This window comes from Mytilus californianus, unplaced genomic scaffold (assembly GCF_021869535.1).
Source record: "Mytilus californianus isolate M0D057914Y unplaced genomic scaffold, xbMytCali1.0.p SCAF_13, whole genome shotgun sequence".
In the NCBI taxonomy this organism is placed as follows: Eukaryota; Metazoa; Mollusca; class Bivalvia; order Mytilida; family Mytilidae; genus Mytilus; species Mytilus californianus.
In genome coordinates this window covers 34097342-34123786 of record NW_026262615.1, presented here as the reverse complement: position 1 = coordinate 34123786, position 26445 = coordinate 34097342, and the positions used below count along the sequence as shown (strand labels likewise).

General features: G+C 32.0%; 2 protein-coding genes across 3 annotated transcripts in view; one reads left to right on the top strand and one right to left on the bottom strand.

Moving 5' to 3' along the window:
- LOC127723543 (uncharacterized) overlaps positions 1-228 on the bottom strand; it is a 225765-nt gene extending 225537 nt beyond the window's left edge. For both annotated transcript variants that reach the window (XM_052230195.1, XM_052230194.1), the window contains exon 1: positions 112-228. The gene's annotated coding sequence lies outside the window, so the exon portion shown is untranslated. The remainder of the gene's footprint in view (positions 1-111) is intronic.
- Positions 229-4843: 4615 nt separating this feature from the next.
- LOC127723926 (uncharacterized) lies at positions 4844-13805 on the top strand. Its single transcript, XM_052230643.1, has 3 exons — positions 4844-4876; positions 11871-11913; positions 13145-13805. Exons 1-3 carry the CDS (start codon positions 4844-4846, stop codon positions 13564-13566), a joined length of 498 nt encoding a protein of 165 aa, XP_052086603.1. The 3' UTR covers positions 13567-13805.
- Positions 13806-26445: the final 12640 nt, after the last annotated feature.

Sequence of the window (26445 nt, the reverse complement as noted above, 5' to 3'; positions counted from 1 at the left end):
TAATTGGAAATAAAATATCTTATCTTATCTATGTTGACCGGTCCAATTATATTGTGTGCTACCTTTCTGATGTTTTCTTTTTCTTAATTATACTGATTTATCAAAGCTTACATTTACATTACATGCAAAATACATGTCCTTTACTATGCAGATTTTATCTTGTTAGTTAAGAATGTTAATTAATAAACAGCTTGGAAACTTGTAAACAAACAGGTTGAAACGGAAGCTCAGAAATATATTAAACGTTTCCTCATCATAAAACGTTTCAAAGACTATGAGTTGATTTAGCCAAATTGAGTTGTCGTCCTTACCCCGCGAAAGGTGGATTATCGTGACCTACATAATGAATAAGTCCCAACCTCTCCAGTAAGCTGTAATTATCACATCCATAAATGAATAATGAGCTGTTTCTTTGAAATATTTGAACATATAAAACTTATTGACGAAATCCAAGTATATCATCATCAGAAAAAAGAACCCTGACATTCTTTGATAAATGCTTGTAAAGCCACTAAAGGTTTATGTGGACCCTTATTCCAAATAATCAAGACATCATAATTACTTTGACTAGTGGATAAAAGGACTGCATTTTCAACTCAGAATTTACTTTGCAGACAAACCTGTTTATCTGGGAAAAAATTAAGCCATGTCATGCAGTATAGATAAATAAAATTCATATATATGCATTTTATGTTTTAAAGAGAAAAAACTTAACTGGATTTTGTAGTGCACTATTTTTCGTCCCTGCAGAAGATAATTCATCCTTAGGTTCCAGTGGCAGATCCAGAACTTTTCATAAGGGGGGGGGGGGGGGGGGGGGGGGGGGGGGGGGGGGGGGCCGCTCCAGTCATGCTTCAGTGATTTCCTATATAATCTTGTTATCAATTACAAAGTTGGAAGTAATTTAAAGTAATTTGTGATTGAGCATATTTTCATTTACATATAATTGATAGTAATGAATTGCATTGCCTTTTTGGCATGTAATTATGTATTATTTTACCATGATTTTAAGTAACATTTGAGTATCAGCTTGGAAGTTAAAACCTTTCTTGTTTTCTATGGTAAACTCACAAATGAATTTTTTTTTTATTATGATAATCAGTTAATTGATGGTGGCTGCATAGTGGTAGAAGTAATAGGTGTTGTATCTCTAGTCAGGAGGTTCTCCCAGTCATGAGCACATAACCAACACCAGTGGTCCTCTTGATAGCTGAAGCTGAGAACGGAGTCTGTGCATGCCTGCAGCACCCTCTTGCAAATAGTGATCAAACTGAGATAGAATATATATGAAAAGACAGTTAATACGCCATAATATAGAGGTATCATAATAGTATATAGAACCTTACACCCACACACACGTTAGTCCAGGTCAGGGCCTTTCAGGGGACAATGGTTTGCCATGAGACGAACGCCACATTATGTGCAATTTGTAATTTTGATTTCTATTTTTAAACCTAAAGTTTAGATTGTAAAACAATTAGTATATTTAAGAAGAAAAAAAACATAACATTACAATATAATCTCTACTGGTTGGGGACCATCAGTTACCAGTTACTTTCCCTTCCATTTTATACAATAAAAGATGTGTTGTGTTGATACTGCATACTGCTATTATCTTCATAGAAACACTCTTTATTTCAATTTTCAAAAACTTGGTTTTGTTTGATCCTTTCAAGTCTCTCTTTTTCCATGATGGGAAGATATGCATGCGGGTACATGACGTCATCACCTTATGGCGCCCTCAGTTTTAGAAAACTAACCATTTCAAATAAAGTAATAAAGAAACTAATGGCAAGGTTACTTTGGACATACAATTTTCATCAAAGTAATAAAAAGGTTTATTAATCTAAGGATCAATTTCTATGATCCTCTTAAGTATTTATTTTTTATTATCTCCTGTTTATCCATTACAATGAACTTTTTCAGTTTTTAATGATAACAAAAAATGATAAAATTGATATGAAAGTGTAGTCTTATAAAAAAAATATTCAAAAAATTGCTGACAATTTATAAGGTGCGAAATGAAAATTTGATGCCTATGATTTACTGTAATTTTCAATTTACCAAAACGTAAAGTCATTCTTGATTTTTTTTAATTATCTCCCTTTGGCTGTAAATATTTTTTCTCACAAACCAAAATATTTTAAGATGTAATATTATTTATGGCTCAAAAAGTAAATAGAATAAGCCAATTTTGTTATTCTCAAGGCCACGGGCATCTTTAAAATTAAAAGTTTGAAGAAATATATATATATATTAAATTTGATTAACTTCATTTTTTGTCAAACAAGAGGATGTCTTGGGTACTAAAAATGAAAATGTTAAAACTATGAATGCTTACCCCATCCCCACACACTCATTCATATTTTCATTCATTTTGCCTGGCATTAGCCAAAAATATGAATTTATTTCCTTTTGATAATTGATTGTTTATGTATATTCACATAATTTATTTTGTTTTGTGCATGAAAAGCCAATTATCAAATCAGGATATAAACTACCTATGCATTTCCTGCAGAAGGTTGGTGGTTCTCTCTGGGCACTCTGGCATCCTACACTAATATAAACTGACTGCCACAATATAACCAATAGTAGCACTGAAAGTGGAGTTACACACCAACAATCAATTAAACCTCTAAATTTAAACCTCTACACTTTAAACCTCTACACTTTAAACTTCTAATTTTAAACCTCTACACTTTAAAAACATAATTTTAGAATTGTTTCTGCAGTCTCCTTTTTATACCCCCGCTTTAAAAAAGTGGGGTATACTGTTTTACCTGTCTGTCCGTCCGTCCATCCATCCTTCCATCCGTCCGTCCGTCCACACATTCACTTGTTGATTTTGTTTTAATAAATCCTTCTAAGATATATATATCATAATGTATTGGTTTAATTAGGTATGGATGCTGTAAACAGATCTATATTTTTTTTGGCCTTATAAGAAAGCTGACACCTGTCTATAGTTGAAGACCTCTAGATGTCTTTTAGTTATTTGTGTTGTTTGGTTGATGTCTCATTGAAATATAAGAATAAAAATAAATTCTTTATTTTAATGTGGTACAAAACACCTTGACTAGAATTAATTTGGCTCGTTTAATTTTCATAAATTTTTGACAAAATATTTACTTTGGCCCTTTGACAAAAATATAAAAATTTCAAAAAAACTTGAACCACACACTTTATCGGAAAAATTTCATTGGATATATAGCAGTTTGAAAAACACTACTTTTGATAATTGAGAAGCTTAATATTTCCTTAACAATAGAACGTGATTAAAACGTTCAGCTGATTTTTACAGAGTTATCCCCCTGTTGTGTTATGTAGCACCTTAAGATGGTAAACAACTTAACTTTGTGAACAAGTAACACACAAATCAATCTTCTTTAAGAAACTGATATATATACAATATTTTATTATTATTATACAATATTTAAAAAGCCCATTATCTAATGAAAAATTACTGTTAGTGTTTTAAACCACACAAAATAATCATATCAATTAACAAACTAAAATATGGTAAAAAGGGGTGAAAAAATAAAACTAGGGAGAATTTTATAAATGAATTATACAATACAAATCAAAACAAATATTTGCACTTATTTAGCATATTCAGTTTATGTTCATATAGTTCAATGTGTCATAAAGATAAAACTGTTCAAGGTACATGTATATGATAAAAATTTATAAAAATTATAAACATATAAAATTAATATATTCTGAAAAAAGATACCAGATTTCTTCACATGACAGTAATTCTATTTATATTTTGTCCCATGTACATTTACTCCATATCCTTTCATTTTCTATACAATATTTCACCAAGGTTGTCCTTTGCATTTGACCCATTATACCACTTTCGAAATCTTGCATTTCCGTCAAAAACTTTGGTTTAAGTGAATATCATTTGTGCTTGTAGGGGCATTGTCACTCCCTCCTGAGGTTGAGCTAGCGATTAAAAAAATATGAATTAATTATGCTATATTGCACGAATTATTCAGCAAATTAAATTCTTAGAATTGATAATTAGCACTGCTGTCATTAGCAATATATTGTATTTGTGGTTATAAAAATTGCTTATTTTGTCTGTCTTAGATTGAATTATGTCCATCTTATCACCTCAAACATGTGAACATTTTACCTTTTTTTTTTAACCCTTTCAGTTTTGCATGAGAAATGCGTACCAGTATGAACTCATTAGATACAAAGGGGGTACTCTACAAACTTTCATATTTGGGACAAAAGCTTGCAGTGAAACGTTTGTTGTCTTTTTCTGTTACCTGATTAATGTCGTAAAATATTATTAATCTTTTGGAGCAATTAAAATATATAACCTTGTGACACACATTACAAACTGTATTTAAAAAGATGTACATGGAAAAGTAATGGGCCTATTTCACTTTGAGTAGAATAACATTTTGAATTAAAAATGATAACATTAGATTATGAAAATCATAAATGTACCATGGTTTGATTTTGGAATTTTATGAAAAGAAAAAATGGGAAAACCCACACTTAAAAAATGTTTTTTTTTTTGTATTGAATTAGTATGTTGGAAATCAAAGGATAGCATTCTAAAAGTCTTTGTTTAAAATGTAATCTTCATAATGGTTAGTTCTTCCTTTGTCAAAAATATGAAATATTTAATAGGTTTTCATTATTTATGGCCAGACAAGAGCCCTTATGATAGCAGTTCAAAAATTCTAATTTTGCTCTGTAAATAACACGGTTACACTTTAGAAAACAATGGTTTTTATCTCTTCTCTGATGATGACCACTGGTCAGTGTTGACCATTGTCCATCTTCAGCCATCTGTTTGTATAATGACTACTCCAACAAGAGGATGACCTGCTCCATTGGTCATCCTCGTGGACAGGTCAGAAATATCAATAACATCACGCCTGCAGGGGTTAAAAATCTGTGTTCAATAGCCAAATTTATTATCATGGATGCTTTTTGGTGTTGGAAGTGCAAATCATACTTTGACAGTTAAATGAATAAGACGATTTTTCAGAAAAAGACTTTCAGTGTCTTCTTTATACAAAACACCTTTAATTGAAGCAGCTGTTTTAGGTATCAGTACAAAACATTGTAGAATTGAATAGCCATGGAAGGTGAAATAAAGTCAGACTTGATAAAAATTAAATGCTAATTTACAAATCATTGAAATTTTTTAATTCATGGCTTTTGTTCCTTTTAAAAAGGATGAGACATTTTAATCCAATTGCCCACAAGTCTTCTTGACTTTTCACCTTACATCTTTTTAGTGTGAATCTCGTCTTTTTAATTGTATGTTTGATTTCTGAGCCCTGTTTGGTGACGGGAGAGAATTGCATTTTAAGGTTAAAATGCTGATTATTGTTTGACCTATTTAAACAATTGGATGTTAGCTTTAATCTCTTTTCTGCATCTGTGAGATAAAAATCACATCTGCCAAAATGTAATAATCAGAAATATGAATTGATATAGTATTTTTAAAGACTTTATTCGAGCTTAAGAAGATGTATTCATTCACTTATTTGGTGGACCATTTTTTTGTACTCCTTATATTTTTTTTAACATTTTTTTTTAAATATATGCATTCTTAGATTCAAGATTTTTGTATGTTATTGTGGAAGGGGGTCATTTTTTTCTACCCTTCAAACACTTAATTTTGCAAAGTATGTTAGCAGAAACATAGACATATTATAATTGACCTCACTGTAGTTTAACTAGGAAACAGATTGATTTTGATACTTTATTACAATTAGAAAAAAGTTCGACAGAATTTTGGGGTAGATTTATAGATGTTAGGGGTTAGATTATGACCGAATTTTGGGGTATATTTATAGATGTTAGGGGTTAAATTATTTCAGAATTTTGCTGTTGAGGCATAATTTTGGGTTAAAGGGGTAAAGTTATTAGTAAATTATTGGAGTAAGTACTATAAATTCAGAAATTATTGCGTGCATTTATTATTGCGATTGTTAAAAAATGGACACAAATGCGAGTTTAATTATTGCGATTTCAGGAAAATCTGCATAAAGATATATGTTTCAGATATCAAAATGCGAGTTCTTATTATTGCAATACTCACCCAGTCGCATTATTTGCATTAATAAAAACCTCGCAATAATTTCTGAATTTACAGTATTTCGGAACTTTGGATTAAAGTTACCGGTATAACAAAATTTGGGAGTAAATATATTCAGAATTTTAGAGTAAAGTTATTATGGTATTTTGGGGTAAAGTTGTCACAGAATTTTGGGTAAAGTTATTACAGAATTTTTGGGTAAAGTTATTACAAAATTTTTTGGTTAAGTTATTACAGAATTTTTGGGTAAAGTTATTACAGAATTTTTGGGTAAAGTAATATTACAGAATTTTTGGGTAAAGTTATTACAATATTTTTGGGTAAAGTTTTTAAGGAATTTTTGGGTAAAGTTGTTACAGAGTTTGAGAGTAAAGTTATTACAGAAATTTTGGGTAAAGTTATTACAAAAATTTTTGTGTAAAGTTGTGACAGAATTTAAGAGTAAAGTTTTGAAATTTATTTGGAGTAAAGTTATAAAATTATTTTGGGGTTTTAGTTCCTTGTCATATGAAATTTTATTAGAGTATTAAGATTCTATGTTGCACATTACATTTGTATGCAAATTTGATTTAAAAAAAAGTATATCTTATTTTTATTTTAATTTCAGGTTTTGGATGGTAAAATTTGAATGTATTCATTAATCTATATTAAAAGGCTTTTGAGAAAAGGAAGATATATAGTGTAAGTTAATCATAGAATTAATTACAGAGGAACAACTGTATACATCCATTATTGTTGCTCTTCATCATAACAGTTGTTGAATGGCCTTCTGCATTGAATTTAGAACAAACAGCGAATATCATGGCCAGGGTATTTTACCTAAACTACATTCAACAATACCTGAAAACAAGAAGAAAACCCCATAAGAAATAATGATTCAAAATCTTATATACTGTGGATTCATTATTTTTTGTTGGATACCAATTTTCGTGGTTTTCGTGGGTACAGGTGAACCACGAATTTAAATGTTCAACGAATTACAAATTTTCTATCAGGTTGTATGCAGACTTCAGCAAAACCATGAAATCACATATCCACGAAAAGGCAAGTTTTCTGCAATCCACGAAAATTGGTCTAGAAAATAAATGAATCCACAGTAGTTAAAACCATATACTGTAAACAATCATACTTTTATTGGAGGCCTCAGTGGCCGGGTGGTCTAAGTAGTTCATCTACTCTACTACTAGCCCTGTCAACACTGAGGTTATGAGTTCAAACCCTGCATGTGCAGGTGTGTTCGACTCCTGAATCTTAATTGACTTGGCTTGCCAGATTTCCTACCAAAGTTTGTTGGTTCTCTCCCGCTACTCAAGAAACCTCCACCAATAAAAACTGACCGCCACAAAATAGCCAACAGTATTGGAAGTTATGTTAAACACCATCAATCAATCGATCTTAGTTTCATGGATATATTTTGTTCAGATTAAACCCTTTCGAGAAGACTGCTGTTAAAAGATACATTTTCCTAAGTTTCCAACTTTGTTGATGTCATTATAAGAAAAGATTCTAGTTTGAAATATTGACGACGATCTAAAATTCAAATTATTTTTAGCTCACCTGGCCCAATGGGCCAAGTGAGCTTTTCTCATCACTTGGCGTCCCATCGTCCTTGTCGTCCATCTTCGTCCGTTAACTTTTACAAAAATCTTCTCCTCTGAAACTACTGGGCCAAATTTAACCAAAATTGGCCACAATCATCATTAGGGTATCTTGTTTAAAATATGTTTCCAATGACCCCGCCTGCCAACCAACATGGCCGACATGGCTAAAAATAGAATATAGGGGTAAAATGCAGTTTTTGGCTTATATCGCTGAAACTAAAGCATTTAGAGCAAATCTGACATGGGGTTAAATGTTTATCAGGTTGAGATCTATCTGCCCTGAAATTTTCAGACGAATCAGACAACCCGTTGTTGGGTTGCTGCCCCTGAATTGGTAACTTTAAGGAAATTTTGCAGTTTTTGGTTATTATCTTAAATATTATTATGGATAGAAATAAACTGTAAATAGCAATAATGTTCAGCAAAGTAAGATCTGCTTGCAAAAGTTGCGAAAAAAAATCTGGAGTATAGTAAATTTTGTATAAGACAATTTTTGCTATATTTAAGGTAAGCATATTTACCCTGGCAAATATATCACTGCCTATTTAAAAACACAAGGTGGTAAAGATTTAACTGCGTCATTAATATGGACTAAATTCCAACAAAAGCAGCACCCAAAATAATCTACAGATATATAATATAATCATGTTTATATGAACTGCAACATGATCATCAGTGTAGACAAGATATGATATTTATATCCCACGGAACTTTGTTCCGTAGGGTATAATGTTTTTGACCTGTCCGTCAGACTGTCTGTCCATCAGTCCTGTTCTTGTCATCTCAACTCCTCTGAAACCACACAACATTATTTTATGAAACTTTGTAGATAATAAGGACATACTATGTAGATGTGCATATCGACAGGAAAATAGGATTCAACTTTTTTTTCTAGGAGTTATACCCCTTTGAACTTAGAATTTTAGCATAAATATACTACTGCAACAGTTTGTCATCGCAACTCCTCTGAATACATGCAACAGAATTTCATGAAACTTTGTAGATAATAAGGACATACTATGTAGATGTGCATATGGTCAGGAAATTATGATTCATTTTTTTTCTAGGAGTTTTCACCACTTTGAACTTAGAATTTTTTTTCCTAAATATTCTACTGCATCTCAATTCCTCTGAAACCACACAAAAGCATTTTATGAAACTTTGTAGATAATAAGGACATACTATGTAAATATGTAAATCCTATGTATAGGAGTTGAGCCACTTTGAACTTAGGAATTTGGCCTAGATATTCTACTGCAACAGTTTGTCATGGCAACGCCTCTGAAACTAAATAACAGAATTTTATGAAACTTTGTAGATGATGGGGACATAATATGTAGATGTGCATATCCACAAGAAATTTTTATCATTTGACTTTAGTAGGAATTTTGAGTCTTTTGACTTAGGAATCTAGAGAGATTTTGTTTGCCCTGTGACAATGTGGGGGTGTAGTGTATGTGAGCATGCTCACAAAATTTCTTTAATTGTTTTTATAAAATAAATATTTTTATTCACTTTTGGCATCATTTTGGAGAGCAAAGTGCAAAATTTTCCTTCATAAATCAACTAAATTCAAATTGCTATACTGTCGGCTAGACTTTATAAATAAAAATGTTCTTATGATTGCCAATGAGACAACTATCCACCAGAGACCAAGGATAAGGATGTAACTACAGTGTAGATGCGGTAGATAGGGTGTTTTTTTGTGAGCAACCCTTTTGGGGATTTTTCAAATAGTACTTTTCTAGTTTAATTATATTTTTCTAAGTATCATTCAATATACAACAGAAACATCTAAAACTTGAAATTGAATATCAATAAATTAAGAGTATCTAAAATTTTCAGAAAAACGTCATTTTAAAATCAAGGGCAGATAATTATTTTTAATTTGATAGGACAATTTGTGTTTTTTGAACTTTTCTAGAAAGTAAGGCTTGTGACCCCATATCTTTATCTTATATTTCAGAAGTATGGATAAAAAGCAATTCTCTCAGTGAATTTTAACCAATTCTATCATCTAATGTTTCCTCAATAAGGAAAAATTAAGTTTCCCCTATATATAACCCATATAAAATAACTGTGATTTCGTTAATTTCAATGTATTCTAACAAAAAAACAAGGTCAGAGTTACGAAAATCAACCAGTTTGCTCTCCATCTTAGCAGTAAATGGTAAGAAATCAACTCAAATTTTGCCATTGAAAAATTATTGATTCATGGTAGAGTTTATTCCAAATAATTATGACGTCTTCACTCATTTCAACTTTTCAACGGCTGAGAAAGGCTATTTTAATTTTTTAACTGAGACACTTTTGTCACAATAAAAATAAAAAATAGCCTTTCAGGACTTCATGATCATTTGGACTTGGTAAAGTTAGTATGTATTAATAATAGATTTGTCCTATTTTCAGTACAAAGTTCAATGTTCAACCAGTTCTTTTCATATATATATTTTGCAGGTGTTTAAAAGAAGTGTTAAATGAGAAATAATCATTTTGTTTTTAAACTTGCTGTTTGTTTTTCAGAATTTTTGCACTTGTCAAATGTTTTAGAAAACTCGGTGAATAAACTGACATTCTGTTTATTTGTATTTAACAAAGGAGTACATATGTACTGGTTATCAATAAAATTAAACAATTTACACTTAGGTTTTCAAATTCAATATATATAATGTTTGTGAATTTTTGTTTTTGAAAGAAACATTTTGTTTTTATTTTTTAATTCAGAGTTCAATACTAAATGAGGAGTAAGATTCAGAATGTGCCTGCTGAATAATATTTTTTTTACTATTTGGGAATGGGGGGGGGGGGGGGGGGGTTAACTTTTTCCTACCCACCAACTCTGTAAAGCATGATAATGGAAACAGCTTGAATAATTTTTATGAAACTACAAAAAAATTTGTGGTCCTATATTGGTATCACGTCGTCGTTGTCCGAAGACATTTAGTTTCCAGACAATAACTTTAGTTTAAGAAAATAGAAATATGTGAAATTTAAGCATAAGGTTTATAACCAAAAAAGGAAGGTTGGGATTGATTTTGGGGGTTATGGTCCCAACAGTTTAGGAATTAGGGGCCAAAAATAACTTGTGGAACAGTGTATAATGGATCTCTCTGAAATTATACCACAAGTTTCCATACCACAAAGGGATGGTTAGGATTGGCTTTGGGGGGGTTATGGCTCAAACCGTTTAGGAATTAGGGGCAAAAAAGTGAGAAAAAACAAGGGTGGCCTGGTTAATGGACAATTACTTAAGTACAAATTACAGTGTAAGGGAGGTAATTCAAACACAACTTTGAATTACCTACCTTACACTGCTTTTAAATTATGTATAAAGAATTTTTGTATTTTCTTGAGGTGATTAGCTGTCAATTCATTTTTAGAAGTTACTATTTTAATAATTTTAAAAATGCTGATTAAGGTAAATTAATTTAAGCTATGATTATGTATGTCATTTTTAAAGGCAGTGCTTTAATGCCTTTCTGGTTGCCGGGTTAATCTTTCCTTCCGCTGATATCCAACTTATCTACGTGGGGGGTCATTAGGCTCCAAGTAGATCCGGAAATGTTGAATTCTCTCCTCTTCTTATTGTGATATAAAATGTTTTTTGTTTCATTTCATTTACATTGGGAAATAGAGAAACAATCGTTGTGTTTTGTTAGTTTTAAAAACTTTTGATATATTTGTATTTTGCATTATAAGCAGTCAACCGATTGACAAACTAGAATTATTTGAATTCCGTGTGGAAAGAGGTCGAGTTAATTTCGAGTGTTATCTGCAATCTAGATGTTTATAAATCATTTCAGTCGTTAATATAATAATTAAAGGTCGACTGAACATGAATTATATTATACAATTTAAAGCGCATTTCTGTTTATGCACATGAACCCGTCTAACGTTATTGTTATTTCGTAGTTACATAAAGTAGCAAATTATCGTTCCTGAATAGGTGGCGCCGTGGTAGCCGATCCTGTTCCTCAACTTCCGGTTTCTGCACTGTGCAACTATTACAGTGACATTTTCAATAAACGATGCCAAGTACTTGTTGTTGTGTACCTGGATGTCATTAAGAGAAGGACATGCATTTCCAAATGACTTAAAAAGAAGGAAAAGTTGGATCAACGCCATGGCCCATATGCAGATTGGACGAGAACACGTTGAAATCGTGGAGTCCATCTCACTCAGCTGTTGTTTCCAAGGTACATTTTACTGAAAAAGACTACGTGCAGGAAACTATTCATGGTAAAACTCTATTTTCTTTTTGAAATATATAGTTATATATGTAATCACCATGCGAATAAATCAATGTCTGTTTACAACCGCAATTATCGTTTTAGAATAAAAGGGGGTGGTTAATTCAAGACGTCATAATTTTTCGGATTACGATTCAATGTGATCTGTTTGAGATTTTTTGGTGATGCTACAATTATAATGATTTCTTACAGGAGGTATATCATACTGGGAATTATTTTAGCAGTAATTATGCTAATGTAGTAATGACAGGAATGCAGAAGCTATGCCTCATAGACTTTCTTGAAAAATATCAATGACAATGTTAACAGGAACAAAACAATGAATTCTAGTCAAATCGGCACCTGGTTAAATCGGCACCTGGTCAAATCGGTACCCGGTATAGTCAAATCGGCACCTAGTCAATTTGGCACCTGGTTAAATCGGCACCCGATGAAGTCATGGTTGTTGGTTTAATGCTGTTTAAAGTTTCCTGAAAAACCACCATAATTGCTAATTATTTTGCATGCAAGTTTGATTAGTGATAGTAATGAAAGGAACTCATAGTTTTCCCTTTTATTGCATCTAATTTTCTCATAATTAAACAACAGCTTGGGTAATGGCTTCATTGTTTATTATTAAGTTTTTGAAGAAAAAACAGCAATAACTACCTGTATAGAGTTAAAACAACAAACATGTTAATTATGTAATTGATAAAAGTTATTAATTAATTAATTGAAAAGAAAACTAATCAAAACATCAGTCATAGAATGTTGAGAAAACTTTAAACAATAAATTTTTAAATTTATTTTTAAAGATGCAATGAATGATAAAATCCAACCCCAAAAATAATCATAAATAGAAAGATCATTTATACATTTTTAGAATTATTTATATATATATATTATATCAAATATTATTGGATGCCGAATTGACTTTAAATAGGTGCCGATTTGACTAGATGCCGATTTGACCAGGTGCCGATTTGACTTGTACCCAAAACAATGACATGCTCTCATCTATATTATAGTTATTTAGGTACAAACAATGTACGTTTGTTGCATAAGTCTCTCATTGTTTGTCCTTTGGATTTACATAACATACATTGAATCAGGCAAACATAGTTTTATCCAGATTGTAATGAATAAATCTAGTTAATATTTTGCCAGTTAGTACAAAGTATACATTGCTAATGGAAGTTCATTTAATTAATAAAAAACTAATGTTTTATAACCTTTTTCAGGGCGCAAACCCTCCATACAGAGACTTAAGTCTACTGCCATTCCCAGCCTATTTTCCTGGACCAAGCAAGAGACTGAACCGTCCCCAAAAAGAAAAATCAGGGCAGTTACCTGTGAAAACAAAAGAACTAAACTTGATGAATATTGTAGTAGAAATCTAGAGGAAAGTTTTGATTGTAAAGTTGGTTTTCCTGAAGAAGTCATTCATACTGCAGAAAGGATTTATGACTGTCCACCACCAACTGTCGAGCTAATGTTGAGCTTCACAGATGGAATTACGCAAACACCATCAATGCCTATGTTTTCAGCAGAGAATTTTGAAATGATGACATGTGACACAGCCATTCATTTTTATACGGGTTTAGAGTTGTATACTAAATTTTTATTTGTTTTGACCACACTTGGTCCAGCACACATTGTTTGAGATACATATATTTTCAAATTGATAGGGTGTCAGTCTTATACGGGATTGAAAAGTCTCCAATTAACACTTGCACATAGAGCAAATTATTGGACTTGGCAAAACATACAAAATTCTAATAAATCCTATGAATGGAACTGAAACAAAACTTTCATCTGAAATAACATTTAGTTGTATTATGTTGTGTAATTTTAGAACTTGTATTATGCCAAAGGATGCATAAATATAAGTGACGCAATGAATTTTGTTCTGATATATATATATTTACATGCACATGCACATGTAAATTGTAATGCATATAAAAATAAGGAGATGTGGTATGATATTCAGTGAGTTTATCGAACCAAAGTGCATAAGAAATGGGTTTAAGCAGTTACAGGTGTTACTGTCACCGTACAATCTCCAACAATGAGAAAAACTCGTACCGTGTAAAAAATTTCAGAGATCTTACAACTAAGTTTTGTTGTCTCACCTTGACTTTGGTGAATTGTTTATATCTGTTGATGTAAATATAAAAAAGAAGATGTGGTATGATTGCCGATGAAACAACTCTCCACAAGAGACCAAATGACACAGAAATTAATATAGGTCACAGTACGGCCTTCAATAATGAGCAAAGCCCATAAAGCACTTTCAGCTATAAAAGGCCCCGAAATGACAATGTAAAACAATTCAAACATGAAAACTAACGGCCTAATTTATGTACAAAAAATGAACGAATAACAAATATGCAACACATAAACAAACGACAACCACTGAATTACAGGCTCCTGACTTGGGACAGGCACATACATGTACATACAGAATGTGGCGGGGTTAAACATGTTAGCGGGATCCCAACCCTCCCCCTAACCTGGGACAGTGGTGTAACAGTACAATATAAGAACGAACTATAAAAATCAGTTGAAAGAGGCTTAACTCATCAGATGGATAAATACAAATACAAGTGGACGTGGCCGGGTAGTTGTACATCCAAACAACAAAAAGACACTAAGTACAGATATGAGAGTACTCGCAGTTACTGACAGCTAGTTCAAAGCCACTAACAACTGATAAAAAAATCTTGCATCTAAGACTAAATTATCCATATGTAAGCTCCCTTTTGAATTTTATAAATTTTAGATTTTACATTTCTGAGTTATGGGGTTTTATTCATTAAAAAAGGGGGGATTTTCCAGTTTTTGGACAACAACTCATAAATGCTTTAAGCAGTTCGCATGAAACTTTGGTGAATTATTTATAGCTATTGATGTAATCTCCCTATTGATTTTATAAATTTCAAATATGACATTGAGAAGAAATTGAACTTTATTTGTTTATAGTCTGGCAACAGATTTATTAAGTATTGCGCAACAGCACAGTGTATTGCACAAAGCAAGAAATCTTTAATTGAATATATATTCAATTCATATAACCGATTTCAAGTTCTTTGTCTACATTTATTCAGAAACTATAATATGTCAAATATTTAATTACAATCCAAATTCAGACCTGTATCAAGCTTGAATATTGTGTCCATTTTTGCCCCAAATGTTCAGGGTTGGACCTCTGCGGGTGTATCCAGCTGCGCTCAGTGAATCAGTTTATTTCTTAATTAAGAACTCCTTTTTAGCTCACCGGGGCCCTTTTTGGCCCCATGTTCAGGCCCCATGTGAGCTTATGCCATCACTTGGCGTCCGTCGTCGTCTGTCGTCGTAAACTATTTCAAAAATCTTCTCCTCTGAAACTACTGGGCCAAATACCTTCAAACTTTAACTAAATGTTCCTTAGGGTATCTTGTTTATAAATTGTATCCGAAGTTTTGATCCATTGACAAACATGGCCACCATGGCTAAAAATAGAACATAGGGGTCAAATGCAGTTTTTGGCTTATATCTTAAAAACTAAAGCTTTTAGAGCAAATCTGACACAGGGTAAAATTGTTCAATTGGTCAAGATCTATCAGCCCTGAAATTTTCAGATGAATCGAACAACCCACTGATGGGTTGCTGCCACTAAACTAAATTGGTAGTTTTAAGGAAATTTTGCAGTTTTTTGTTATCTTGAATATTATTATAGATTGATATAAACTGTAAACAGCAATAATGTTCAGCAAAGTAAGATCTACAAAAAAGTTAATAAGACCATAATTGTCAATTGACCCCTTAAGGAGTTTTTGCCCTTTTAAGACAATTTTATAGAATTTGTTCATAAAGTTTGCTAACATTTAAAAATGTTCTCCTCTAAAATACAGGTGAGCGATTCAGGCTCTTAAGAGCCTCTTGTTTCATTCATAAATTACTTTATACTTGGAAATATAATTTTGCTTGGAGTTATAGTTTCTAAAAAAAGTATTGTCATTGAAAGAGTTGACATGTTGCAATGTACATTTATTCTACATAGTACTATGATACCAAATCAAAAGTTTATATAAAAGAAAGAAGTCAAAGGTTTCCCATCATAGTTTAGTTACATACATTTTTTTGGTACCTGAGGTCGTTGAATATAGATCATTATATAAATAAGGAGATGTGTTATGATTGCCAATGAAACAACTATCATCCATACTTACCAGTAACAAACCACATTTGCAAAGTTGAATAAAATACAGTTGATAACATTTACTTATTACTAAAAAGAAAATGCCTAACTATTTTAAACAGTATTTGACTATAAACATTGATAAAAAAGGTACAAACTGGACATGCACTAGTTCATAAACAAGTGAGAACAATCGCCTTCATATAATGCTCAGAATATGACATTCATAAAACTTGTTCAATATCATTAGAGAACTCTAAATCTTAAAAACTGAAAGCCACCTCTGATAAGTACACTACTATGCAAGATAATGATATAACTGGACTAAAAATACACACAACCTGTAATTAACTGCCTTTACAGCGCTTTCACGCTTTGATTCGATTTTAAGACTTTTATGATGTATTTAAATGGGTTATTATGGTTGCAAACTCCATTGGAAATTTTAATTGAAATTATGACCATGACTGAGGGAAAGAATTTTTTTTGGGAAAAAGTGGGGGGGGAGTTTAAAAAAAAATGGGGGGGGGGGGGGGGGGGGGGGGGTAAAAAAAAAATTTAAATTGGTGTTGGGGGTGGGGGGTGACAATTTTTTCTCCTCAAGATTTCAGAAATCAAAAAGAAAATCCTTCAATTTTTTTTTTTGAAAAAAAAGGGGGGAGATCAATTCGCAACAGCATAGTGTATTGCACAAAAGCAAAAAATTAAATATAAATTCAAATCATATAACCAATTCTAAGTTCTTTGACTACAGTTTTCTGTGTCAGAAACCTATTATGTGTCAAATATTGAATTACAATCCAAATTCAGACCTGTATCAAGTGTGAATATTGTGTCCATTTTTGTCCCAACTGTTCAGGGCTGGACCTCTGCGGTCGTATCCAGCTGCTCTCAGTAAAGCAATTTATTGATACTTTATTTTGAATAGAAAAAGTTGCTGCGGAATTTTAATGGTAGATTTAAAGATTTTAAGGGTTAATTTATTACAGAATTTTAGTGTTAAGTCATAATTTTGCGGTGAAGTTATTACAGAATTTTGGTGATAAGTTATAATTTTTGGGTAAAGCTATTACAGAATTTTGGACAAAAATTATTACAGAATTTGGGAGTAAAGATATTCAGAATTTTTGGGTAAAGTTATTACAGAATTTTGGTGGAAAGTTGTGTTAGAATTTTTTTCAGTAAAGTTGCTTCAGAATTTGGAAGTAAAGTTATGAAAGACATTTGGATTAAAGGTATTACATCATTTAAGGGTTTTAGTTTCCTGTCATAGGAAATATTATTTTTATTTCAGAGTATAAAGATTCTATGTTGCACATTACATTTATATACAAATTTAATTTTAGAAAATTAAAAATAATTTTTAAATTTCAGGGTTTGGACAATGAAATGCTTTTGAGAAAAAGAAGATTCAATTCAATTCAAAGCTTTGTTTATAGTCGGCATGTCACATAACAAATAAACATAAGCTCTTTGAGCTTTTGTAACCAACAATTGTGTAACTTAATTAAAGAATATATTATAGAGGAACAACTATATATATATCCCAAAATCAGTGCTGCCATTGTTGATCTTCATCATAACAGTTGTTGGATGCCCTCCTGCTGTGAATTCACTCAAACAGCTTTAGAAATCAACCCACGAAAATTGGTATCCAGGAAAACTAATGAATCCACAGTAGAGAAAACTATATACCGTAATCCAACTTACCATCACAGATAGATTTTATTTCTGGGTAAGCCCATTCTAGCTCCAAAGATTTGCTTTCATAACTCTGTTTATGTATTTTTATAAGAGACAGATTCTAGTTGACATATTCACGAGGATTGTTTTTCTGTTTGCAAAAGTCATAAAAAGTAATTTGGTGTACGTGTACAGTATCAACAATTTTAGCTAGGGAAACTTAATGGTTACCCAATGCAAAAAAGCCTTTCACTGTCCATTTAAACACTTTGCACAAGGTTGTAAAGATTAACTACTCCTTCTTTAACAGTTGCAAAATTCGAACAAAATCTAAAACCAAAATAAACCAGCAGATATATATAATATAATAATGTTAGAAATTTCAACATAATCATCAGAAGAGACTCATAAATTGTCACCTCTAGATTTGATATTTGTTTCTGACTAGATATTAATATATCTCTATTGCCTCCATTTGGGAGAGTAAGGTGCAAAATTTTCTTTACAAACCAACTAAATTCGACTTGTTATACTGTCCGCTAGACTTTAGAAAAAACTTTTTTCCTGTGATTGCCAATGAAATATTCACGTAACTATCTACCAGAGACCAAGGACTAGTATGTAGACAGAGACCAAGGACTAGTATTTAGACAGAGACCAAGGACAAGTATGTAGACAGAGACCAAGGACAAGTATGTAGACAGAGACCAAGGACAAGTCTGTAGAGAGAGACCAAGGACTAGTATGTAGACAGAGACCAAGGACAAGTATGTAGACAGAGACCAAGGACAAGTCTGTAGACAGAGACCAAGGACAAGTATGTAGACAGAGACCAAGGACAAGTATGTAGACAGAGACCAAGGACAAGTATGTAGACAGAGACCAAGGACAAGTATGTAAACAGAGACCAAGGACAAGTATGTAGACAGAGATCAAGGACAAGTATGTAGACAGAGACCAAGGACAGTATGTAGACAGAGACCAAGGGCAAGTATGTAGACAGAGACCAAGGGCAAGTATGTAGACCGAGACCAAGGACAAGTATGTAGACAGAGACCAAGGACAAGTATGTAGAGAGAGACCAAGGACTAGTATGTAGAGAGAGACCAAGGACAAGTATGTAGACAGAGACCAAGGACAAGTATGTAGACAGAGACCAAGTATGTAGACAGAGACCAAGGACAAGTATGTAGACAGAGACCAAGGACAAGTATGTAGACAGAGACCAAGGACAGTATGTAGACAGAGACCAAGGACAAGTATGTAGACAGAGACCAAGGACAAGTATGTAGACAAAGACCAAGTATGTAGACAGAGACCAAGGACAAGTATGTAGACAGAGACCAAGGACAAGTATGTAGACAGAGACCAAGGGCAAGTATGTAGACAGAGACCAAGGACAAGTATGTAGACAGAGACCAAGGACAGTATGTAGACAGAGACCAAGGACAGTATGTAGACAGAGACCAAGGACAAGTATGTAGACTGAGACCAAGTATGTAGACAGAGACCAAGGACAGTATGTAGACAGAGACCAAGCATTTAGAGCAAATCTGACATAGAGTATGTTCATCAGGTTAAGATCTATCTGCCCTGAAATAATCAGACGAATCAGACAACCCGTTGTTGGGTTGCTGCCCCTGAATTAGTTATTTTAAGGAAATTTTGCAGTTTTTGGTTATTATCTTGAATATTATTATTATAGATAGAGATAAACTGTACACAGCAATAATGTTCAGCAAAGTAAGATCTACAAATAAGTCAACATGACCAAAATGGTCAATTGACCCCTTAAGGAGTTATTGCCCTTTATAGTCAATTTTTAACCATTTTTCATAAATTTTTGTAATCTTTTACAAAAATCTTCTCTTCTGAAACTACTCGGCCAAATTTAACCAAACTTGGCCACAATCATCACTAGGGTATCTAGTTTAAAAAATGTGTCCGATGACCCTGCTTGCCAACCAACATGTCAGACATGGCTAAAAATAGAACCTAAGGGGATAATGCAGTTTTTGACTTATATCTCTGAAACTAAAACAAATGTATAACGGTTGCATTATTTCATGCATCAATTGTAAATAAAAATATCAGGTGAGCGACTCAGGCTCCTTGGAGCCTCAAGTTTTTTTTTTTTTATATATGTACTGGTTATAAATGAAATCAAGCAATTGACATTGATGTTTTGCCAAATATATTTTTTGTAAATGATTTTTGCAGTAACAGTTTGTTTCATTTTTGTCGAGCCTGTGACTTTTGTCGCACAAAGCTTGACATAGGGATAGTGATCCAGCAGTGTTAACTAACTACTTAAAAGCTAATATTTCAGAAGGTAAAAGACTTGGAAGCTTCATACTTTGTATATAGATGCCTTATGTTATGAAGTTTCCGTCTGTTATTTGTCCTTTGTCCTTGACCTCATTTTTATGGTTCAGTGAAAAAAAAAGTAAAGATTTTTTGTAATGTTAATTTCTCTCTTATTACCGTATAGCGGGTTATTTTCGCGGGTGTAAAATTTCGCGATTTAGGGGCAACAAAGTATACAAAAATTTTTGGCGGTTTTGATTTTGGTGGATTCTTAAATCCCAATTAAATAATTTGGCGGATACTGAAATTGTAGCATATAAAATATTGAAAAATTGAGAAGCAAGTTAATTGATTTCTTTACCTAAATGACGTCTTATTCATTGATCTTGACCGGAACTTTGATGTACTCACTTATTAGGTTATAAAATTATCAAGACTGATTTACAACTCTTATGCAATTTGACACTAAATAATAAGGGTAATTACCTGATAGAGTACCCTACTCATAATCTATTTGACACTAATTGATAAGGATATATACACGTGACAGTCATTTTATAAAATACATGTATGTTCAATGCCCTTTTTGTTTATGTTGTTAAAAATAACCTATACCGTTATTGACCTACCGACCGACGCTTTAGCTATTAGGAATAACAAAAGTATGCATTAATTTTCGCGGAATTTATTTTCGTGATTTTCTTTCATCCGCCAAATTAAGCGAAAATAAACATCCCGCGAAAATAACCCGCTATACGGTATGAGTAATAGGATAACTATATTTGATATGTGCATACCTTACACAGTCCTCATGCCTGTCAGACAGTTTTCACTTGACCTCGACCTCATTTCACAGATCAGTGAACAAGGTTAAGTTTTCATGGTCAAGTCCATATCGCAGATACTATAATGTACATGTCCAGCTGGCAGGTGTCATCTCACCTTGACCTCATTTTCATGGTTCGGTGGTTAAAGTTATATTTTTGTGTTTTGGTCTTAATACTGTATGCAAAAGGTCAGCTATATTTGGTGTATGGAAATATTTTATGTTGTACATGTCAGTCTGGCAGGTTTTATTTTACCTTGACATCATTTTCAGGGTTCATTGCTCAATGTTAAGTTTTTGTGTTTTGGTCTGTTTTTCTTAAACTATAAGCAATAGGTCAACTATGTTTGGTGTATAGAATGATTGTAATGTTTATATGTCTGTCTGGCAGGTATCATCTGACCTTGACCTCATTTTCATGGTTCATTGGTCAATGATAAGTTTTCAAGGTTAAGTTTGTTTCGTAGATACTTTATTTGATATGTCAACTATATTTGATTCATGGAATGATTGTAAAGTGAACATGTCTGTCTGGTAGGGTTCATCTGACCTTGACCTCATATTCATGGTTCATTGGTCAATATAAAGTTTTCATGGTTTGGTCTGTTTCTTGTATACTATAACCAATCGGTCCATACATTTTTTTTTAGGTCAACTATATTCAATGTATGGAATGATTGTAAGGTGTACATGTATTTCTGTCTTGGTTTATCTGACCTTGACCTCGACCTCATTTTCTTGGATCATGATAAGTTAATGTGATACTTGTAGTAAAACTTTAAATTTGGGACTATCAACATAAAATCAATGGTAGTAAAGCAGTTGAGACATTTCAGCGTGTGCACTCTTGTTCTATTCAGCGTTACAATAAGGCGACCAGTAGTGTTTATAACTACCAGATTGAATTAACCAGTATGACTATGAATGAGGCCTGAAGTTATCATGTACAGGGTACATAGTGAACATCATTTTATATTATTTAGTCTTTATTTTCTGGTGAAAAATTTGGAAAAGAAAATTCCTAAATGTCTTTCCTTCCTACATCTTATGTAAGCACAGGTAAATAAAGGTATGAATAAAAACCAACATTGCACCCAAACAACAACTTCCTGCAATGCACCTAAATGAAACAAGATTGGTCCAAAAGTCAGTTAACACTTTCAAACAACAGCATACTGCAATGTTCTCAACTAAAAATAGAATTGATCTAATATTAACAAAAGTGAGTCTTTAACCAACAGAATAAAGCAATTGAACTTGAAAAAAATTTACTCACTTCTTAAATTTAAATATAAGTAAGAAAATGTAATTCCTACATTCACTTTATCAGTTTACAATGTGAACTTTTGATAATACAATCCCAGTGCCAGTAAATTCACAAGTGTCTTCTATTACATTAAATATAAATAAAGTGAAATGTTGATTAAATGTCAGCAACCTCACAAAAACCAAACTTATTGTAGGCGTTTAAATACTGTCTTCAACAAGAGTCACAAATTGCAATGTGTCTAAATTGCCCTATTTCTGGAAAGTTGTCAATAGATTTTAAAAGAGACTGCCAAAATATTTGTCCTCGTTTATGAGACAATTAAAAAGCTATATTTAAGGGAAAATCCATATTAGCCAAACACATTTTCCAAAGCCTGCAAAAAGGAAAATAACAAAAATATCGAACTCAAAGGGAAATTCAAAATGGAAAGTCCTTTATAAAATGGCAAATTCAAAAGCTTATACACATCAAACGAATGGAAAATATCATATTCCTGGCTTGGTACAGGCATTTACTTATGTAGAAAATGGTGGATTAAATGGTTTTATAGCTAGCTAAAAAGTGCATGATATAGGGTAGGGGTGAAATAATCAACATTTTGTTAACACTTTTGTTTACGTTCAGTATTTGTTTTGTTCTATTGAGCATGGTCGATGCACACTTTTGTGGGAGCTTGAGTTTTATGTGCTGGACAAATTGTGTGTTTTACACGCTTGAGATAATGGTGGACAATTATGGATGACCCATTTTGTTTATGGAACTTTAGTACTACTTATTTAAACATGCACAAAGAAGAAAAAAAGCATGAACAGGATTTGAATATTAGTGTAAAAGTTTATTCGCTTCATCTCAAAAAGTTTAAGGTTATCTCCCATGGTATGTATATATGAATTAAATAAAATTATATTTAGGTTTTTTTTTCCAGGTCTGCTATATTTATAGATCATCCTCCAATATTGGTAAAAGAAATAAAGATTTATTAAAAGAAGGATGCAACAATTGTAAGTGTATTTCATGTTAAGTCACATGATTTATTAAATAAAACATTTAGTCACATTTCTTAAAAAAAAAAAAATAAGATTCCATGGTTGCCAATTAAGTAAGACTGGTAATGTCTTAACTATGGAACTAAAGATATTAAAACTATTATTACCAAACCATCTGATAGTCCAATAATTTCAGTTTTCTTCTTTTCTTATTGTTCTATTTCATTAATTTCAAAGGATATTATATTAAAGTTCCCATTGATATCCAATCTGATGTGAAATTTACAACCCCACAATATCTTTGGGAGTACGTCTGCTGACTTGAAACGTGATTTTGACAAATCTGCTTATTTAGTCCTACTTTGATGAGTTCTATTTAGGTTACCGATGTAGTAACCTACATACATTTTGTTGTATTATATGACATATCTATCACAGTTTCCTTTAAAAAAAAATTATAGGAGATTACAGTGGGAGGGGGGTGTTGCTACCAATAATCTATCAGAGTTCTCAAAATCTTTTTTTCCCTGGTGGTCTGTGACGAAAATCTGCTGTTCTTCGCTATTATTTCTAGTGCAAAATACCAAAATTGTGTCAGTTCTATGCTAAATTTTGGTGGTCAAAACTTTCGGACCACGACTTTTTGGGAACTCTGATCTATTTGTCAACTAACTATTTCATTTGGTTATAACACTTTCTTTACACAAGTTGTTTCCCTTTGCCATTTATAGACTGTAAGGTTCTTAACCGGACAAAAAGGTAAGTCCATGATATATAGTTGCTTTAATTAATTTTTCATTGAAAAATAACTATTGATATCAAAAGTTTTCAGCCCAACAAAAGATTAATTGCAATTAAAGATTTGAAATACACACATTTCACATAGATAGATTTACTCTTTCTGCTTTCTTTTTTGGCAATGGAAACTTATGTTTGTCCTAAGGGAAACAACTCTAGCAAATAGTTTTTTTTTTATCTAACTCATGTTTCAAAAGGTTTCTATCTTTCTATCTAAAAAAATCCTCCGTATATTTTATATATTTTAAAACTGATTTAGACAAAGTCACTTTCATAAACTGTTTATTTTTTTCAACTGTCCCATGTTGACATGCTTTGGCCGTGTAGCGTTCAGATTTATTTGACCTTGAAAAAATAACAAAAACAAAGACAAAGCATGCACTGTGAAACTTTATTATCTGATAGTGCAGTATAAATGAAATGATCACAATTAAACATTGGAAGAAATGAAATAAATGAGATTAATCTTCCCTATAAATGATAACGTTTTTCCTACCTGGCAGTGTGATTGGGATCCATAGAGATTCATCCGTACTGTTTATGTTTTAATCGTATTGTTTAAGGGTTAATACATCTGATCTCAAAGAATCGTTTTAATATTATTAATTAGGCATATGCATTATAAAAATGATGATAAATGGAATTAAATCCCAGAAGATGCATTAAAGCGTTTTTAATTTTGAATTTGTTGTTTCTATTTAGCCGTAAGCTTTTTCCTGCAAGCTTATTTCAAAAGATAACATACAGCGCCAGGATCAGAGAAAGAGACAGAATTATATTTTTGGTAATGAGATTTTATTATTAGTCCTGATTCCTGACCTTAAAGTCCTTAAATATTAAGTTATTAGGTGATGCATGTTTAATTTGGTTTTTATTTAGAAATGAAAAAGATAGGGAAAAATAAGAAGAATAACTGTTTTCGCATATTATATAGTAAGCTGACATATATTTTCAATGTATTTTTTCCAAAAATATTGCTAGAAAATTTTAGTCGAAAGCCTCTTCAGTCTTGAGTATTTCAGCCTCTATTTGCTAGTAATATATTTTGGGAAAAAAATATATTAAAAAGATATTGTTTAATTACAATGGACAAAGGTTGTTGTACAAATATATATGTTCCGACAATTATCAATTAATGTATTAAAAACTTACAAGCTAACTGTGATTGACACATCGAATAAAAGATCATTATTTTTTTTCTGCATGACATCATGAAAACAGGATACATATTTCAATTAAAACATTTAGATCTGTCAGATGTACTGTTATTCTTTAATTTATTTACAATGATTTAAATTTATGGATGTCCAAATTTATTGATGTCCATTTTCTGCTGTACTCGGACATTAGAAATTAGACATTTTACCATTGTCCTGATTTGTGGAAAATATTTATTATCTGAACAATAGTACATACTGTTGATTTATTGCTATTCGTGCAGTACCTATTTTTCTTGAATTTGTGGGTACAGGTACACTGCTATTTTAAATGTTCAAAAAAGTATAAATTTTCTATAGGCTGTTTTGCAAATTTGTCATAACCATGAATTCCAGTGTACAAAAAAAAAAATACAACTTTTCGTCAAATCAAGAAAATTCAGGTACCCACGAAAATCAATGAATCCACAAGTATGATAATATTCGAATATTTTCTAATGTGATTCAAGGTTGAAGAAGATATAGATTCGATGAAACTCTTTTTTGTTTGCTGAAAAAATATCTGATTCAAGGAAGTTGTGTCTGATATATGTAACTGTCATAAACAAACATGAATTTAACAAACAAACATGAATTTAACAAACAAACATGAATTTAACAAACAAACATGTCAAATATTGGGGTACAATCTGAAAAAACAAAAACGTGTGAAAACAAAAATAAACTGAAACATAAATTTATCAAATGAAAAGAACAAAAACAAACTGATTTTAATTCAAACATGAATTAAACATACAAACATGTCAAATATTGAGTACACTGAGAAAAAAATGGGGAAACAAAAAAAACTGAATTTTAATATGCTAGCTAGCTGTCTTCAGGTACTTATGTCACCCTACTGGACTCATTACTGGACCCATTATTCTAATTATTAGCCAGCAAAGACTTTTCTTGAGATTAACCCCTAAATGCAGCATGGTTTTATGATATGCAGCAAGTGTAAAAGTAATGTCCTGGGTATGACTTCCGAGGGGATCAAATCTAGGTCTTCTCAAATGCATGTAGAGAGCAACAGAACATTGAGGCAGGTCCCTTAGGTAGGTTGACCTGTATTAAGAAAATTAACTCTTAAAAGAGTAATATATTAAATGTTCAGTTTCATCAATGCCTTTTAACGTTCATGTGAAACAGAATGAAAATAACCTATATGTTACTAAGAAGCTTAAAGAATGTTCTAATGAAAATGGATGACATAAACATGCTAGGGAATTGTTACGAAAAAGTCAACAATGTATTAGTTTGCAGTGGCGGATCCAGAACTTTTCATAAGGGGGG

Coding starts and splice junctions, on each gene's coding strand:
- LOC127723926 (XM_052230643.1), top strand. CDS start 4,844: ATGACCTGCTCCATTGGTCATCCTCGTGGACAG. Junction 4,877..11,870: donor TTGGTCATCCTCGTGGACAG/GTCAGAAATATC, acceptor GTTGTTTCCAAG/GTACATTTTACTGAAAAAGA. Junction 11,914..13,144: donor CGTGCAGGAAACTATTCATG/GTAAAACTCTAT, acceptor AACCTTTTTCAG/GGCGCAAACCCTCCATACAG.